The 19,663-nt window shown below is 37.0% G+C and overlaps 1 protein-coding gene across 1 annotated transcript in view; it reads left to right on the top strand.

The window, feature by feature from the left end:
- Positions 1–19,663, top strand: part of LOC114049582 (lysosomal-trafficking regulator-like) — a 247,671-nt gene that overhangs the window by 221,727 nt on the left and 6,281 nt on the right. The window contains 6 exon segments of the mRNA XM_027870836.1: positions 151–381; positions 1,238–1,427; positions 3,572–3,708; positions 5,547–5,645; positions 16,812–16,951; positions 17,339–17,436. Coding sequence (XP_027726637.1) covers positions 151–381; positions 1,238–1,427; positions 3,572–3,708; positions 5,547–5,645; positions 16,812–16,951; positions 17,339–17,436 — 895 coding nt within the window.

Genomic DNA, 19,663 nt, shown 5'->3' with positions numbered 1-19,663 from the left:
AAAGGATTAAAAACACTTTAATTTTGGACCATGAGTAGTTCAAAATTAAACCATCACTTAAAAGAATGAAACGACATTGGAAATTTAATGTGAATGTTTTTCTGTTTGGTTTTGTTTTATGTACTGCTTGTCTTTTCTTTTACCCCTCAGACATATTTTGGAATGGATGTGTCAGCAGTTGAGGATCCAGTTCAGAGAAGAGCACTAGAAACCATGATTAAAACCTATGGTCAGACCCCTCGACAACTGTTCCACACAGCACATGCAAGCAGGCCCGGATCCAAACTTAGCATCGAAGGAGAACTTCCTGCTGCTGTAGGGTTGTTTGTACAGCTTGCTTTCAGGGAAACCCGAGAACCTGTCAAAGAAGTTATCTATCCAGTATGGGTTTTTTTAAATGTGTAAATGCCTATTCCATTTTGCATGTGATGAGTTAGTATTGAACAACTAACATTTAAATAGTTGTGCTATTTTAGACTACAGATTTGCATCAGACAAAATATTAGGCTTTGCAAAGAATTGTGGGAGATAAAGAAAACAAAAGGGTAGACACTGGGAAGAGCCACCAATCTTGATTCCTAGCAACATCTACATTCTCTGGGGGATTAAGGAACTTTTTCTTCTCTCTGTTCAGTTGTCTCTGTTCAGGTGTGTTTCTCTACCTTAGTTAATGCTATTCCTTTTGCCTAGAAAGTCCTCCGCTGTCCGCTTAACCTATCCAGATCTTAATCATACCTATCCTTCAATGTCCTGTTTAAATTTCATGTTCTCCATGAAGCCTTTACTGACAACTTCAGCCCACATTGAACACTTTTTCTGACTTCCACTGTACGTAATGTCAGTATTGCACAACTATCAATTTATTAGATCCATTTTTCTGTACTGTAGATTGGCACATTAGTTCATTGTATGTGATTTTACCACATAATCATTTCATTTGCCTATCCCCCAATAGAGTTATTACAGGTTTATTTTGTCTTTATATTACCCATGATGATCAATAAGGCCTAAAGTTCTTCACATTAGCTAGCCCCAAACCAATAGAAAATGCAAATCAACAATTATAATTGTTTTACTATGTATTACATACTAGATACAATGCAAAGAAATGTAAGAGTCCCTTCTGTCAAGGATCTTACAATCTAATTGTGTTGTATCACAGTTCAGTTTTCAATCTGAGGGTAAATGATGTAGTGTTTTTTTACATTCTTACATTTCTCCTTTTCCTGGTTTCTAGAGTCCTTTATCATGGATAAAAGGCTTAAAATGGGGTGAATATGTAGGTTCCCCAAGTGCTCCTGTACCTGTTGTCTGCTTCAGCCAGCCACATGGAGAGAGATTTGGTTCCCTTCAGGCTCTGCCCACCAAAGCTATCTGTGGTTTGTCCCAAAAATTCTGCCTTCTGATGATATACAGCAAAGAGCAAGGTAAAAACAAAACCTGGAAAGTTGTTCTTCACATAATTCTTCAAGTGATCAAAACTCTTATAGCATAAATATATTTTTAGTCTATTTATCTAAGTCTTTGGTAAACTGTTCAACTTTACAATTATTTAATGTTGAATAGAAGAAAGTGTCAACTATCATTTTTAAAATGAGAAATTTACAGAAGAAAGAAAGGAATAATTATAGTTACCAGAATGAAGATGTTATTATTTTAATGGAAACAGTTTTTATTTTTTAATCTTGACCTTCCTTACCCCTGTAATAGCACACGCAGCAGATTTAATACCTTGAGATAATGTCAAAGAGGAGAGAGTCATTGATGAAAAAATAGGTGCTGGGTAATTAAAAAAAAAAAGTTTTTTTCACTTTATATTCAGATCCCTCACCCTAAAAACAGTTTTGCCCTTCTAAAAAAACATGGTTTGTGAATCCCTGTGCTTGTAATTCACCGAAAGTGGTAGAAGCATTCTTCACGCTTTCTAGATACTAACTTGATGTTGGTAAACTAAATGTATTTATTAAATGAAATATTTTCCCCTACACATTTTCTCTCTCTCTCTCTTTCTCTCTCTTTTTTTTTTGTTTGTTTGATTTTTGCTTTTTGGTGAGGCAATCAGAATTAAGTCACTTGCCCAGGCTCACACAGCTAGTCAGTGTAAAATGTCTGAGGTCACATTTGAACTCAGGTCTTCCTGACTCCAAGGCTGGAGCTCTATCTACTGTGTCACCTACCTGCCCTTACACATTTTCTCTTGTGCAAAACTATTCCTTACCCACTGGGAGACTTTGAAAAACTAAAATGAGTTATCAAGGGGTGGTGAGACCTGTCCTTCTCTAGTAATCTGTAGGAATAATATAGGCACCCATCTGTACATAATGAGTTGTATATACAATTCTGCCTGAAGGTAAAAACATGGACTAGTGATCTTAAGATGTCACTGCTAGCCTTAGGCTTCTATGATTTCATCAGCAGTCTCATGTAATGATGAATCCAGTAGGAATATCTTCAGTAATTTAAGGAAAGACAGTATAAGTGGTAATTTCAGTCTTTGTTTAATTTCTTTCATGAGCAGTAACTTTTCCTGTTTATGTTGCTGTTTCATTTAGTCATACAGTGTAAATTCTTAAATAAATAGTGTAAGTCCTGCTCCTAAATTGAATCAGTGCTAAAGTATTTGGCCATTAATTACAGGGGGTTAATCATACAGTAATATAATTTTTATGAAAAGGAAGTTGACCTGCTTTAGAAAATAATATACTTTTTATTTACTGCAGTTGAAAGATGAGAATATTTATTGTATATATTTGTCAGGTCTCATGCTTTGTAATTTCATTAACAATCAGTATTTGGAATTACGCTCAACAATATATTATGTATATTTATTTAATGTGCTATTAAATTCTTTCCAGATTCACCATTCAAAGAGGTTTTAGGATTAGCTCTGTGTATAATGTGTTGCATTAACTACATTTATCGTAAGTTATAAACTATGATGAAATTTGCACCAGAAAGGAAAAGGAAAAAGATTACTAAATCTTCATCCCTAAAGACACATGCTCAAGTTTTTTTTTTTAAGTTAGCACTTATGAATTAAGTATCTTTATTGTAGATTTCTGTGGTAAAAGATAAATAGATCTTTGTAGTTGAGAGTATTAAGTTATACCTTCCCAAGGTAGAAATTGCTTCATTCTTACTGCATTAATTTTGTCTTTGCTATATTTGTCTTTAGCCATACTTGTTAATCAGTAAGGCATGCTTAGAAGGTTATTTAAATACATTATTTGGTTCATATTAAAGACAAATGCAGCTGAATGTCCAAAGACTGATAGAGTGAAAATCATATTACTGTTGCTTGTGTAAAAATTTGTGTTAAAAATCTTATCACTGTTGCTTATAAGAAAACAAAACGTTGTAGTTCTGAACCAAGTCCTGTCTAAATACTACAGGAGTAGTATTTAATAAGTACAGTGACCCAACATAAATACTTTCATCTGCTTCAATTCGTTATCTTAAGCATGTCATTATTGTGCTAAGGTATTTAATCTTCAGTCTTTGTATGTGCCAATTCTTACGGCTTCTAAATCAAATAAACAGTGACAGTTTATGTGTGTTGTCTCTGCTTAAGGTGTGAGAAGCATGAACAGTACTGACATTCAGTGGTCTGCCATTTTGAGCTGGGGTTATGCAGATAACATTTTAAGACTGAAGAGCAAACAAAGTGAGCCTCCAGTGAACTTCATACAGAGCTCTCAACAGCACCAAGTAAAAACTGTTTAATGAAATATATTTTAATTTTTTTCATGTAATGCTTTTAAAATAACTCATTGGGAGCAGTAATTATTAACTTTATTTCACTTGAGTTCCAAAAACTGATGGTGCACTTTCCTTACATTGGTGATATCATTTCCTCTGTTTCCATTCCCATTATATCCTTTAAATCTGTTTTCTACCAACTTTTCATGAATTATCATCATAATTGTTATACTTTTATTCCATGTCAGTAGTACCACAGGTTCTTAACCAAATAATTAGTCTCTTCTCAATGAATGGTTGTCATGGTGACAAATGTTATTTGTCAATAACTATAATTCAATATTTAATTCTTTGTTTTTCTCAGATGACCTACATCAATTTATGCATTAATGTCCACTTCTAAGTAAACCACAAATCTGAATTTTTTCAGTGATACTTTTTTTTGGGAGGTGGGGCGAGACAATCGGGGTTAAGTTACTTGCCCAGGGTCACACAACTAGTAAGTGTCAGGTGTCTAAGGCCAGACTTGAACTCGGGTCCTCCTGACTCCAGGGCCAGTGCTGTTCACTGAGCCACCTAGCTTCCCCTTCAATGATACTTTCTATGGTCACTTCTAATCCCATTTTTCCAAGTTCTAAGATATGCAAAATACAGTACTTTCTATCTCTTCATGAGTATTACATGTGTTCCTATTCATTTTAGTACTTTGAAAGCAAATGAAGTCTTTAAAAAAATCTTTTTTAAAAAATCTTAAATAAGTCATCTGAAATTCCCTCTGAGTTTACTGTCTTTATGTCTGTCATTTTGGTTATGTAGAAAGACATATTTAATTCCCTGTGTTCTCCCCTTCAAACGAGAGTACAATTAATAATAAATACCTTTTTTTCCTCTGGAATTTACATGATTTTGTTTTCCTCTAGTGATAAATTTCCTTATGATAACATGTCAGCTTATTTCATATATTTATGGCCCTGTAAGATAGTTATGTGCCTACTACTGCTGGTGTCACTATTGGCTCTTCATGGACTTAGGGACTTCAAAACAACTTTTTTTTTCATTTCCATGTTTAAGACAGAAGGAATTTTGGCACTTCTCCCCTAAAACAATTCTTAATAACTTTCTTTCTCCTATGGTACCACTTATTAATTCTTTGGAATTATTATTTGTAGTAAATTGAGGTACTGTTTGTCAAAAAGAATACATTTTTAACACATTTTTCCACCATTACAATTTTGTGGAAGTATTGTTAAGTATTTAGATACATTTAATCCAAGATAAAATTCATTTAGATTCCCGGGGTCAACTAACCACATGCCCACAAGGTCATCCTATTTTGTTTAAAAAAATTAGTGCATGTATACAAAAATGTAGGGTAATGTCAGGCAATAAGCACTTTTTATGTACTTACTAGGTGCCAGACACTGTGTTAATACTGGAGGTACAAAGAAAGGCAAGAATACAATCTCCACCCTCAAGGAGCTCATGTTCTAATGAGGGAGGTAACATCTCAACAGCTACTTTCATACAAGATATATACAGGGTAAATGGGAAGTAATCTCCAAGGAGATGCATTAGGAAGAGGAAGGAAAAAATGGAGAGATGGACTAGAAAAGGTCTCATCAGAAGTGAACTCTACAGTCCTCTGGCACCAAGCTTGTTTTACAACTAAAATGGTTTGCCTTTTGTTATCATATAAGTATATGTATGTATCAAAATTAACATCACTTTACTAATTTCAAGTATTTAAAGCATACATGGGTAAAAAACACAGTTGTGAGAAAAAATAACTGAATTATAGGAAATTATGTTTTTAAAATGATAATATTTTTATTTTATTACTTTTTAAGGTAACCAGTTGTGCTTGGGTACCAGACAGTTGCCAACTGTTTACTGGGAGCAAATGTGGTGTCATCACAGTCTACATGAATAGATTCACAAGCAGTACGGTATGTATGTTTATTAAGCCAAATTAACTGGTCTTTGTTTTATCAGCAATGAGAGAAGTATTTTGTTCATTGTAGCTTATTTGATATATAACTCTTAAAAGGGGAATGTAAGTGTTCAATCATGAAAAGTTTTTGAACTAGTTCCTTTAAAATGTGAGAAAAGCAACTCTTTGGATTTAGGTTGTGAAATTATTACCAAATCAGTAAAGAAGTATAAGATGTTCCTTTTAGTAAAGAAACATCTTTTGAATGAGGTCTTATTTTATGTCTTCTTCATTGAATGAAGGAATGGTTGGATAAATGAATGAAAACCATTTTAAAAACATTTACTCTATGCTAAGCACTGTGCTCAGTGTCGGGGTACAAATACAGTAGTAAGATAGTACCTGGCCTAGAGGAGCTTACATCCTGTTGGGGAAGACAACACATGAAGAGGTGGGGTGGCCAGGACCAGTTGATTTACTCTTTGCAGAGACAGCGGTAGTGTTGATTTAATTATAGTTTTCAGAGTAAGAGATAGAAAGTAGGGGAAGTGTGTACTCAATAATGGGGAAGAAAGCAGCCAGGAGGAAGGTGGGGCCAGGGAGGGCAAAATCCAGTGGCTTAGATTCTTCAGCACATGATCTCTGATGATCTGGTTTGGAGGGTAGAGTAGTGGCTAAGGTGAAGATCCCTTTCCCTCATACACACAAACACACACATATTCCACTGCCCTTAGATCATGTTGGAGTCTTCAGTATAATTCAGTAGGTGTTAAGTCCTTGCCCCATGCTATGTGCTAGCAGTATATATGTGTGTGTATATGCATGTGTATCTTTCACAAAAGTGAAACAGTTCCTACTTTCACAGAATATCTGCTTTGCTGGGTGATGGTGATGGGGATGGAGATGGACATAGGATACTACTAGGCAGTTTGAGGAAGAAGAGAGAGTAGCCCCAGCACCTGAGGATATCAGGAAGATCATCTCAGAGGAAGTAGTGTATGAGCGAAGGGTTAAGAAAGGTGAAGATGAGACTGTATGGGTGAAGCAGGAGACAGTATTAGTTAAGAGGAGGAGCCAAAACACCATTCTGACTCGAGTGTAGAGTGAATGAAGGGGAGTAATGTGAAATAAGAATGGAAGCAAGGGAGAGAGGAGCTGGAGTATAGATGACTTTAAACGCTGACTTAACAAAGGTGTATTTTATAATGGAAGCAGTAGAGAAGGAGCGAGGGCTTTTTCAGGATAGAAGTGTCATGGTCAGACCCTTGCCTTGGGAAGAGTGTTTTGACATCTCTGTGGAGGATTAGATTGGAGAGGGGAGAGATCTAAGGCAAGGAGATCATTGGTAATGTGAGGGTAGAGGACAGGAAAGAATCGAGGATGTCTTTGAGGTTACTTCCCCTCAGACACATCTTCCTCACTTCCTGCTACTGTCAAGGGCATCACCATCTTCCCGGTCATCTAGGCTCACACCCTAAGGGTCATCCTTGACTCCCCGCATCTTCCCGGTCATCTAGGCTCACACCCTAAGGGTCATCCTTGACTCCCCGCATCTTCCCGGTCATCTAGGCTCACACCCTAAGGGTCATCCTTGACTCCCCGCATCTTCCCGGTCATCTAGGCTCACACCCTAAGGGTCATCCTTGACTCCCCGCATCTTCCCGGTCATCTAGGCTCACACCCTAACTCCCCTCATCTTCCTAGTCATCTAAGCTCACACCTTAAGGGTCATCCTTGACTCCTCTCTCTCATTCCCCATATATAATCTGTTGCCAAGTCCTGTCCTGTCCCATAATACCCAATTCATCCCATTCTCTGAGACAAAGATGTTTGACCATGAGTAACAAAAAATAACCATGTACATAACTACTATTTATTCCATAACTAAACCCTGACAGCTATTCATAGTCATTGCAGAAGGGGATTCCTGTATCCAGTGAAAGGCTGGACAAGATGATTATCTCTAAAGTGCTTCCCAAAACATTGAGGCTACAATAACAACGCATTGTGAAAGAGGAATTTTTTTTATTGGGATCAAGATACTACATCTCGAGGATTGAGGGGAAGGACATGTTTCTTTGGATAAGGAGCTCTGCCGTTTTTCTCTCGAGTTGCTACTCCCAGCAGATCGGGGTGAGCACAGTGATAGGGAAAAAACCCAGTACCTCACAATACTTATGTGACATCTTTCATTGACATAACTTTCCCATATGGTGTTTGGGAGAAGAGGCATCAGAGCCAGTTTGCATGGCAGTTCATAAGGCATCTGAATCAGAAGGAGCCTGGGCATGGTTTGAGTCCCCTTTAACATTAACTTTGTGGCCCCTGGTAAATTCTTTAATCTTGGTCTCAGTTTCATCATCCATAAAATGGAGATATGTAGTATGTTACCTCGTAGGCTGTCATAAGGAGGGAAATGTACTGTATGGTAAGCAGTTGGCAAACATTAAAGCCTTGTATGAGGCAGAGTGCCAAAAGATTGACTCTGGAGTTAGGGAGACAAGGATTCCTCTGACATATGCCAGCTATGTGACTTTGGGCAAGCTGTTTAACCTCCTTCTAGCAAGACTGTCAGTTACAAGTTATCTGTTATCAGTGAAGCAAATTTCTATGCTTCTGGTTCCCCATCATTATAAAATCACAAGTTCAAACCTCTGCTTCCTCTCCATAAAAAACAAATCATAAATATCACCTGTTGTTATTTTTATTGGGAAATGCCACCCATCACAATGATGGCACATCAACGGGGATAAGGACTACATTAAAAAGACAGTCACTTTGAGAATCAGATTGAGTAGTATAAATATTTATCTCCCAAGTAGTACCTGCATTATAGTTCCCTGTTCTCATACAGATTTGTCCACCTCTCAGCTAAGCTCAGACCCCAGGATTTTGACATGCTGATGACATCTTGGTACCAACCTGGCCTCCACCATACTTGGATCCTTTGTAGGAAGGGGGTAAAAAGAAGAATAGCAGATGCCCAGAAGTTCACAGGAAACAAAATCCAAGACAGCAACAAAACTTGGGCTTTGGATGACTGTGTATAAATAGCATAAAGTATGAGTAACAACAATGTAAAATTAGAGAGCTTAACACATAGAGACAAGTTTTACCTCATCGGTATCACTGAAACTTATGCCTGGAATATGACTCTTGACGAGTATATACTACTCAAAAGGAACAGAATAATTAAAGAAGGATGGGACGATCATATTGCTTTGCACTATTACGAAGATATATATTTTATGTGGGGAAATTCAGGAACCAAAGAAGGAATAAGAAATATGATGGAATTTGGATGAAGATTAGCAGAGGCAGAAGCAAACTGTCATTGGTATATGCTACTGTTCTCTTGAAAGAGCAAAATAGATGAGGACTTTGAAAAACAGATCACCAAGCCTGGCACAGTAATATGATTCAATAGCGAAAGGGGACTTTTAAGTATCCAGACAATCTACTGGAATCCAGACATCTCTTTCTGCTGAATAATTGGCAGTAACTAGCAATTTCTTGACTTTATGAAAATTTCATTCTTCAAAAGGTGGAGAAAGCAACAATGGGAACTTCTAGACTAGACTTGATATTTACCAACATGGAGGAACTGGTTTCTGGGATACAAATAATGGGGTGTGTGGGTATGTTTGATTAATTTGAGGAAAGCCAGGCTTTTCCAACATGTATTTTATGTTTAGGGAATAGAAATGATTCTATAAGGGAAGTCAGCCCAGGAGGGATGGGAAGTTCTCAAGAATGAAATTCAGAAAACACAAAAAGAAACAATTCTGATGAAAAGGAAAAAGACAAGTTTCCTAAAGAGACCAATGTGGATACACAGTGAATTCACTGACTACGTTAAATTTTTAAAACTCGTGTGTAGGAAAAAAAAAATAAATTAACAGAAAAAAGGTGGAAGTACAAGTGACGGAAGTCAAAGAAGCATGGCATGATCCTATGAGAATCATGGCAGGAGTACTAAAATTCAGATTGGGCCATGGTTGTCAAGGAAAACCAAGAAAAATAAATAGTGGGAGGGGAAACAGTAGCTATATTAGAGAAAGAAGGAAAGAGTGGATTACTGCTAAGTATGAAAGGGGTGATGATAACAGACAACAGGAACAAGGCAAGATTCACCCTTTGTTTTGCTTTTGTTTTCTCTGCTGAAGAGAGTCATCTTGGGCCTACAAGGAAAATAGCAAAAATTACTACTATGGAGTTGATTCTTAAGTAGGAAAATAGTACAAAAAGAGAACCCAGCTGCTTTTGATGAATTCCAGTCACCATGCCCAGAGGAAATACTGGAAAAAACTTACAGGCACAATTGCTGAATCACCATTAGTGAAAGAATGTGGTGAATGAGAGAACCCTAGCACTGGAGCGGGGCAAATACCTTGAGATTCAGAAAAGAATGAAATAGGTAAATGAAGCTGGAAAGATAGGTAGGAGCCAAGTTTTTAAGGCCTTCAGAAGCCAAATAGAGGAATCAATATTTTTTCCTACAGGCAGTAACAAACTACCAGAGTTCAGTGACTAGAGGAGTCACATAGTCAGACCCGATCCTAAGAAAAATCACTTTCTCAATTTTGTGGAAGATAGATTGAAGTGAGAGAGATTGGGAGATGAGTCAGTAGGTTATTATAATAGTCCAAGTGAGAGGTAATGAGGACCTGAACTAAGGTGATGGCTATGTTAGTATTGAGAAGGGGAGAGATGCACAAAATATTGTAAGGTATAATTCTAGGCAAGATTGGTCCACTAATTGTATATGTGGGTGAGAGAAGTAAGGAATCAAGATCACAATCTGAGAAACTGGTAAAATGGTGGGGCTCTTAATAGAAACAGGAAATTTTAGTAGAGGAGTGGGTTTGGAGAGAAAGATAATGAGTTCTGATTTGGACCTGTTGAGTTTGTATCTATGGCCTATCCAGTTCAAATGCTCAATAGACAGTTGGTAATGAGGGATGGTCAGGGGAGAGATCATATATATAGATCTGGGAATCATCTGCATAGATGAGGTTATTGAGCTCATATGAAAATGGAGAGGGGGTATATTTAAGAGTTTTGAAATGAAGAGAAAGCAAAAGAGAGTGCTCATGACAAATAGCCTCAATTTTCTTAGTAAAGTAAAAGACAAGATCCTTCACTTAAAGGGGTCAAGGAAGTTATGAGGGAGAAAAAAGGTTTAAAACAGCCTCTGGGGAGTTGGGGATGAGAATCCATTAGGGAAGAGTAAAAGAGATGGCCTTGCTAAAGTGAGAACCTATTCAGATTAAATAAAATAAATTTGTAGTACCTTAAGTGACTTCCTCTAGCTCTATTTGACAACATCTCAAAGGGAGTAAAGGAGACAGGTGGTGGAAGTAATCCAGGAGTGATGTTTGGAAAGGGATAAGGAGTAATAGGATACAGGAACAAGAGATTCAAGAGTAGAATTCATTGTGAGTTGGATTGGGGAATTATAGGTTGAAATAAGGGAGGAAAGTAAAATCAGAGCAGGAGTAAAGATCTGAGAAGGTACTGAGAAGTAGGAGGTTTGGAGACTGCAATGAGAACAAAGAGTAAGTTTAGGAAGGATAAGACCTAGGAGGCTGTGGTCAGTTAAGAAGAATATCAGTTTTTGATCCTGGAAGTGGAACACTTGTGGATAATGGTGTGATTTAGCACATGACCATCCCTGTGCATGGCCAAGATGGAGTAGGGATTTGAAGAGAGTAAGGAACTAGAAGGTTATGATATTTGAGGGAATGTCAGGATGAATGTTGAAGGTCAGTTAGTATAAATGCATGAGTTGGGGAAGGGGGAAAAGACAGTGAGCTGGGTACTGAACTTGAGAAAGGAGGGAAATGGCCGGGGTCAGCCAGTCAACTGGCATTTATTAAGCCTTTACTACTTGCCAGATGCTGTGCTCAATGCTGAGTATATAAATTCTAACAGAAAGACAGCCCCTGCTCTCAAAGCACTTATATTCTAATGGGGGAAACTACACATAAAAGGAAACTGAAAAGGGGTTATGGGAGAGAGACATGATAGAGAAGTCCAGAGGAAAACAGCCTGCTGGGAAAAGAAGAAATGACTGGCTTGGACACCCACCTTAAATGGAAGTTCTGGGAAGAGCACTCTACCCTCCAGTCAGAGGAAAGGGCCCCAAGGGCAGAGGTACGGTACTTTGGAGCTATGAGATTGTGAGTGCCAGAGCTGAAGTGAAGTCCAGAGGAGTGAATTCTGGTAGGAAATGGAGAAGTGGCACTCTCCTTCAATGGAGGTTCTGGGAGGAAGCCTCCCACGATAGCCAGCCATGTGATCTGCATTAGATAAAAAATTGTGCTCGTGTGCACTTCAGAGGAGAAGGCGCTGAGTGACAGTGACAAAGGGAGAGGCAAAGTAGAAATGGGGGGCAAGGAGCTTTAGGACTAGTAAGACTGAAGGAATTAGGGAAGGGGCTACTAGTTTCTAGAGAGGATGGCCAGGAATACAATAACATCTGGGTCTCTGCGATTATTTGTAAATTAGGAAGAGTACAAAAGGAAGACATTCACAATGAAGAGAAGTTTGTTTGAGGAGAGAGACAGACAAGAGGTAGCATGGTCCAGTCAAGTCAGACCACCACCATCACCTCCTCTGACACTGATGAAAGTAACCCAGGAGCCTGAAAAAGCCTTGGAAATAGCAGCCTCCCCTTCCTCCAGACCACGAGCCCTGCTTCCAACTCCAGCCAATTCTGAAAATAATCACTGTGGAGAAGAGGTCTACCTCTGTTAACCATCACCAAAATGAGCTAACTGTAGGTAAACCCAAGCACCCCACAGACCAGCAGACCTGCTTCCAACCAGAGCCACCATCCCAGGGAGAAACCACTGAGATGTGACCAGATAACTACTTTCTTGGGGCAGTGCAGCCACAGACACTGAAGACCCAGAAAAGAAAATTTTCACCACCCGAGCCCTTGGAAGTGTCAAATGGTTAAGATTTTGTCAGTGGAAATGTCATCAAAGATCTGCTTTGTCACACACTAAGGACCATGAGATCTTTCCATCTGACTTGCAGCCAAAACCTTTCTGTGTGTTTTCTCCCCTAATAAAAGTGCTCCTTCAGACCAGGGGACTATCTTATTTTTCATTTATATCCCCAGCACTTACCACAGTGCTTTGCATATAGTAAGACTTTAAATACTTTTTCATTCATTGTTCATTGATTCATTCACTCAAATATCATTGAATGGAAATTCCTGTAACACTGTCCTATTCTACTTATGTGAGAGCTTATATGATCTAAGCACAAAGTTGGTAAAAGTATCATAAAGTAAAATACTAACTTTACCAATCCATTATTTTTTCACTATGACCAGTGTATTAAAAGGAAAGGGAAATCATGTATCTTTTATGTAAACAATAGTTCTAGAAGTTTAATGCAAAGCTTATATTATGTCTTACTCTGAGTCACCATCCTGAGGGATTTATGTCTAAGGTATTTTGTTCCAGCTCAGCAAATGCTAAAGATTCTACTTTTTCACCTTTAGCTTGTTAGAAAGTAAACTATGTCTGTGTCTATGTTAAGAAAAGCATTTTTACATGGAAAAAGAGCTTTTGGTTTGCTTAAGTTAGCGATGAATAGCACTCATATTTCTCTTTTGGTGAGTATAGATTAAGGAGTCTTAATATTAATGTTCAGAATTATCACTTAGCTTTTTTCTAATGTGTCACCATAATCATCATTGCTATTTTTAAGAATTGCATATGGTTTTTCAATAGGATATTCTATGAGATTTCAATATAAGGATTTTACTTGCTCACTAACTCCTCACCCATGAGTCCCCTATACCATAAAATCACAGGTCCCATCCATATCCCTTATTGTCCTACAAGAGTTAACTGTTTTCTTTTTATTCCCTGTCTTATTTTATGATAAACAAATAACAGCCTGAATTAATGTAGCTATTTTTCTCAGAATCCCAGAATTTGAGTGTGGGAAGAGAACTCAGGTGGTCATCTAGTACAAACTGTAAATGAAAGGAATCCCCAGCCTAAAAAGCCCCAAAAGTCAGGAACACTGTTTGAAGGCTTCCAAAAGTCAGAGAACCTATTCTCCTCAAAGCAGCCCCTTCCATTTTTGAATAGCTCTAACTGTTAAAAAGTTCTGACCTCAACCTTGAAACTGGCCCTCTGCAGCTTGCAAAGGTTGTTCCTGGTTCTAACCTCTAGAGCCAAACAGAACTAATCCCTCTTACACATGACGATCCTTCAAAAACCTGAAGATAGGCAGCTGTCATGTGCCCTTTGATTCTTCTCTTCTTCAGGCTGAACATCCTCAGTTCCTTCAGAGAGTCCTCATGTGACGTGAACTCAGGGCCCTTCAACCATTCTGTTTGCTCTCCTCTGGACATTCTCCAACTTATCAATGTCCTTCTTAAAACAAAGTACCAAGAACTGGACACAGTACCCCATATGATATATGACAGGGGCTAAGTACAGTAGCACCATCACCCTCCTATTCCCAGAAACTGTACTTGCCTTAATGGAGCCCAAGATCACATTCATTTTTTTGGCCATCACATCACATTGCTGACTGATTGAGTTTAGTTCATTAAAATTCCCAGATCTTTTTAAGAACAACTGTTAACTAAATCATGCCTTCACATTTTTTACTTGTGAAGTTGGGTTTTTTTTTTACTCAAGGGCAAAACATTACATTAATCTTTACTGAATTTCATCTTATTAGATTCAGCTAAATGTTCTAGTCTGTCAAGATTCTTTTATATTATGACTTTCATCCACTGTGGTAGCTATCCCTCCCATCTTTGTGTCTTCTGAAGTTTGATGAGTTTGCCATCTTTGTCTTTTTATCCAAGCCGTTGATTAAAATGTTAACCAACAGAAGGCCAAGCAGAGATCCCTGGTCTACTCCACTGGAGCTGTCTTCCCAAGTTGATGTTGAACCATTAATTCTTTGACTCTGGCTATCCAGTGAATTCTGAATTCATCTGACTATTCTTGTCTAATCTCTCCCTTTATTCCACCAATAATAGTATGAGATGTTGTATCAAAAGCTTTGCTAGCAGGTAAACCAAATCTGCAGCATTCCTCTCCTCTACTAATTTAGTAAGCCTGCCAAAAGAGGAAATGTAGTCTAGCATAACTGACTCTTGGTGACCATGACTCCTGTCCAGATGTTCACCAACTATCTCTTTAATGATCCATTCTAGAATTTTTCCGGGAATCAAAAGTCAGCTCACTGGTCTGTGATGTGCAGAACTCCTCTCTTCTGAAAGTCGGGACATTTGTTCTTCTCCAGTCTTGTAGTGCCTAGCTAAAAAAATGGTTTTAGCCATTTTTTCCAGTCTCATTATGCTAAAAAAAAAAACTTTCTTTACACATTTGTTTTTCAAAATTTTTGTGTATGCTTTCTTGACTCTTATTTTGTCTTTATCAAAATTATTATGAGTTTAGTTCATCAGATTTCATTTCCCCTGAGGCAACTGCCAGTTTATGTAATTCTTTTTCTTTTAGTTTATTAATAGGTTTGGTATTTTTGTTACTTCATCCTTACTGACAAAAAGATACATTTTCTCCTATAACCATGAATTTAAAAAATTAAGTAAAGAAAATAGATTTAAGATCAGTCTAAGAAAGGTTGTACTCTTTCCCACTGCCCGCCACATACACATACACAAATGATTGTGAAATAGACGCTTTCTCTTGTCTTAGTAAATTACTATTTAAAGAATTGTATTTGGGATCTCTGACATTATCACAATCTACTCAGACTTTTAAAAAGAATTTTATTTTAAAGACATGTGACTATACTCTTAAGTGTTAAATGCACCAAATTGTACGTTTCATGGTCATTAAATTTTGATGGAGACAGTTCCCAAACATGAAATTTTTCAAAGCCATATTTGTATTATTTAGGTAGTCAAAGGTGTTTGGGTTTTTTGGTTTGTTTTTGTTTTTGCCAGATTTTCAAAATTTCATCACTTGGAGGTGCTGATTTAGGAATAAAGGATACAACTTTTGATCTTTAGATAATATAGATGAATTTTTTTTCTCATTTGGTCAAAAATAAAAACCTATTTCCATTGTTTTAAGTCTCTTTAGAATCACAGAACATCAGGCCTCAGAAAGATCTTATAAATGATTTTGTCCAGCTTGCATAGTTTAAAAGAGGATGATTAGGCTTCACGAGGTACATTGACACCATGGTCCCAGGGCTTGCTTAGTATCTGAACTAGGACTAAGTCTTGTGGATGCTCATTCAGGCCCTTCCTTACCCATGACACCGTAGATTCTCTACTGACTTGTTAGATTAGGGTTGTGTGCATACTGGGAGGAAATAAGAAAAAGATATAGGTTGTCTACTGTAGAAGAGTTTTTTCTTTCTATTAAAAAAATCCATTTTTTAAGAAACACATTTTGATCTCTTAAGTTCTCTCACTTGAAATTATATTATTCCTGTTTGTGTCTGCATATGTATACCATTCACTGAAGTCTCTATAGATATATTTACTTGAATGAAAAAAATAGCCCTTTCCATTACTTTTTTATAACTTATTTTAAAATTAAACATTTTCTTTTCATCTGTTCTTTTGTGCCATCATATCTAAACAAAATCCACCAAAAGTCTATAAAATAATAAAATTCTTGAGAGTACAAATAACGCTGCTTGTTTGACACAGATCAAATTCATTGTCAGGTCTTAGCTTTTTCTGCTTTCTCCTTTTGGACCTGGAAAGGTCAAGTCTGCATTAATCTAAGCAAGTAGAAATAGTAAAACATAAGAGAATATTAAATTTTTATTTTTTGGAGGGGATTAGTCTATAAAAGGCATGATCTAAATGCCTGTAGAAGACACAGTTGAAGTAATAAAGACCTCTGTATTATTTCCTTTTATCTCTCCTCATCCACACCTCCTCACCTCAGATCACCAAAGCAATCCCAGATAGTGTATCTCTTAGTGCATAACAAATTAAAAAGAATCATTACTCTTTGTAACCAATGCAAATCAACTATGTTTTGCTCTATTAAAAAAAAAATCTCTGCTAACAAGTATTTGATTTGATGATGCTGCCTGTTGCTAGTGATTATTATTAGAATGTTTGGGGCCATACTTTTATTTTTTTTAGATAAGTAGTCTCTAGGACAAGTTTTTGTCATGGTTATTATTAGCTTCTCATTTAATTTTATTTCAGCCGTCAGAGATAGAAATGGAGTCTCAGATACATCTCTATGGCCATACAGAAGAGATAACCAGCTTATTCGTTTGTAAACCATACAGTATAATGATAAGTGTAAGCAAAGATGGAACCTGCATCATATGGGATTTAAACAGGTACTCACAGTTTCTGCAGTTTAAAAACAAGCATTCTTAAATATCTTCTGTTTTTGTGTAAGATTAAAAGGTATTTCATTTTTTCATATTTTTCTTGAGATGAATCCTGTATTTTCTATGTCTGTAGGCATGAAATACACATTAACCTTAAAAAATATACATATGCTTAAAATTCAGTTCAACAAATATGTGTCTAATGTCTACTATGGGTAAAATATTATCCTACTCACTGAGGGTTAAAAAAATCAATATAATCCCTGCACTCAAAGAGTTTTCAGTGTGTTAGCTTTATGATTAGCATGTCCATGAATTAAGGATGAACCTGGTAAGTTGTAACTTATACTTATATTTAATTATCATGAAAAAATGTTTTCATTTATCTCTCAGGTTGTGCTATGTACAAAGTCTGGCTGGACATAAGAGCCCCGTAACAGCTGTCTCTGCTAGTGAAACCACAGGTGATATTGCTACTGTTTGTGACTCAGGTAAGTACTGCACCAAAATCAAAGCCTTATGAACAAAGAAACAGTACTTTTTAAAAGTCCTGGTTATCCTTGTGCTGTTGATCATCATAAAACACTTTTCTCTGCAGCCTTCTAATCATATTGTAGCACTGTGTGTGTAAAAAATTCAGTGTGTATGACTATTGAGCCCATGATGCAATCACAAGCAAAAATTGCAAACTTAATATATAACGTATGTATAAATACAAAGTTGGTTTTGTTCTAAAATCTTAGTTCCTTCATGTTAAATACAAAATGATATGTAAACAGGTATATTATGAGTAAATTAGTTTTTATATATTCATCTAAGTTTCTTGATTATTTTTTCATTTATTTTTGCAATTTATTGATTTTTTACTTTTTTTAATATAATCTTGGTTAGTCTCTGTGCCTTACCAATTGAGAAAAAATGGTCTGTAGTAAATTTTTTTTTTTTAAAGCTTAACTATAAAATGAGAAGCTTGGACTAGATGCCCTGTAAGGTTACTTTGAGCTCTAAGTCATAAGCCTCAGTAATACCATGACCCTTAATCAGAGGTTCCAAAGCATGAGAGTACTTGCAAAAAGTGATTCCCATGGGTACAGAATCAGAGATTTGTGGAATTCATACTTACTTGTAAAATTCCAGTTCACTTTTATTTACTGATCACCATCTCCAAAAGACAACTATCCCTTACAAAAACATTTGGCTTTGGAAATGGAACTATAAATGAACAATTTGCTAATTGTTCTTAATTGATTTGTACCTTAGCTATGTAACATAGAGCTGGTAGAAAGTTGTTTCAGTAGTTTATAGAACTCTAGTGACTCCCTCCTTTGAAAGTTTGAAATGATCCTGGGAGATCTGAATTTTGTAAAGGTAATTACTTTGCTGCTGCCAGGAGTGATTTATTAGCTATGATATTGTATCCATTATACATTTGGGAATAGAAAAGAAAATTACTTCTGTTACACCATTAAAGTATTCAGGTGCCCCTAGGTAATCCATAGTATAATAGAGTTGATGCAGAAATTTTCTCCCCATTAAAAAAAGAGTCACTAATAAAAAAAATTTAAGGGCCTCAGTGCATATATAAAAGAAATTGCAAAAGGCATTTGTTATACTGAGGTGATATAATCAAAATACCACAGAAACAGGACCCAAAACATTCCATCACCATTATAGTTTTTGTCATCTGTCCAAACTTTCTGAAAGCAGGAAAGAAAGGAAATACAAATTTTCAACCCTCCAAGAAGATTGGCTCTGGGTCCCAAAAGTATTCCTTAGTATTTATTGAAGTGTGTTCACTTTCTCTCTTTTCACTCTCTTCTTAACCTTTTACGGTCCAGCTTCCAAACTTAACATTCCACCAAAACTGTTCTTTCCAAAGTTACTAACGATCTTTTAGTTGCTACATCCAATGGCTCTTTCTCAGTCCTCATTCTTCCTTGACCTCTCTGTAGTGGTTTACACTGTTTATCACTTCCTCCTCCTTGATACTCTCTTCTCTCTAGGTTTTTGGTACATCACTCTCTCCTCCTACCTGTCTGACCTTTCCTTCTCTGTATGGTTTGCTGGATCCTCCCCAGACTTTCTCTCTAATCATAGGAGCCCCTCAGAACTCTTTCCTGGGCCCTTTTCTCTTCTCCCTGTTGGTGATCTCATCAGCTCCCATGGATTTAATCACTATCTCTATGCTGATGATCCTCAAATCTACCTTTCTGTTGACCACCAGTCTCACATCTCTAACTGCCTTTCAGGTATCTCGAAATGGATGTCCAGTAGACATCTTAAATTCAACATGTCCAAAACACAGCTCATTATATTTCCCTTGAATTACTCCCTATTTCTTACCTTCCCTATTACTATAGAGGTTAACACCATCTTCCTAGTCCCTAAGTCCTGAAACCTTAGGAGTTGTCTGGACTCTTCATTATCTCTCATTCTCATATCCAATATGTTGCCAGGGTCTGTTGATTTCACCTTTGCCACATCTCTGGAATGTTCCTCCTTTTCTCCTTTGATAATGCCACCACTCTAGTACAGGCCCTCATCACTTCACCCCTATATTATTGAAATAACTTCCCGGTGGTTCATTTGCCTCAAGTCTCTCTCTACCCACTCCAGTCCATCCTCTGTTCAGCCACTAAAATCATTTTCCTAAAGTACAGATCTGATCATGTAACACCCCCCCCCCAAATAAACTCAAGTGAATTCCTGTTGCCTTCA

The sequence above is a fragment of the Vombatus ursinus genome, unplaced genomic scaffold, assembly GCF_900497805.2.
Source record: "Vombatus ursinus unplaced genomic scaffold, bare-nosed wombat genome assembly UNPS02014798.1, whole genome shotgun sequence".
Classification (NCBI taxonomy): Eukaryota; Metazoa; Chordata; class Mammalia; order Diprotodontia; family Vombatidae; genus Vombatus; species Vombatus ursinus.
The sequence above is the reverse complement of the archived record's forward strand: the minus strand, read 5'-3'. Positions and strand labels throughout refer to the sequence as shown.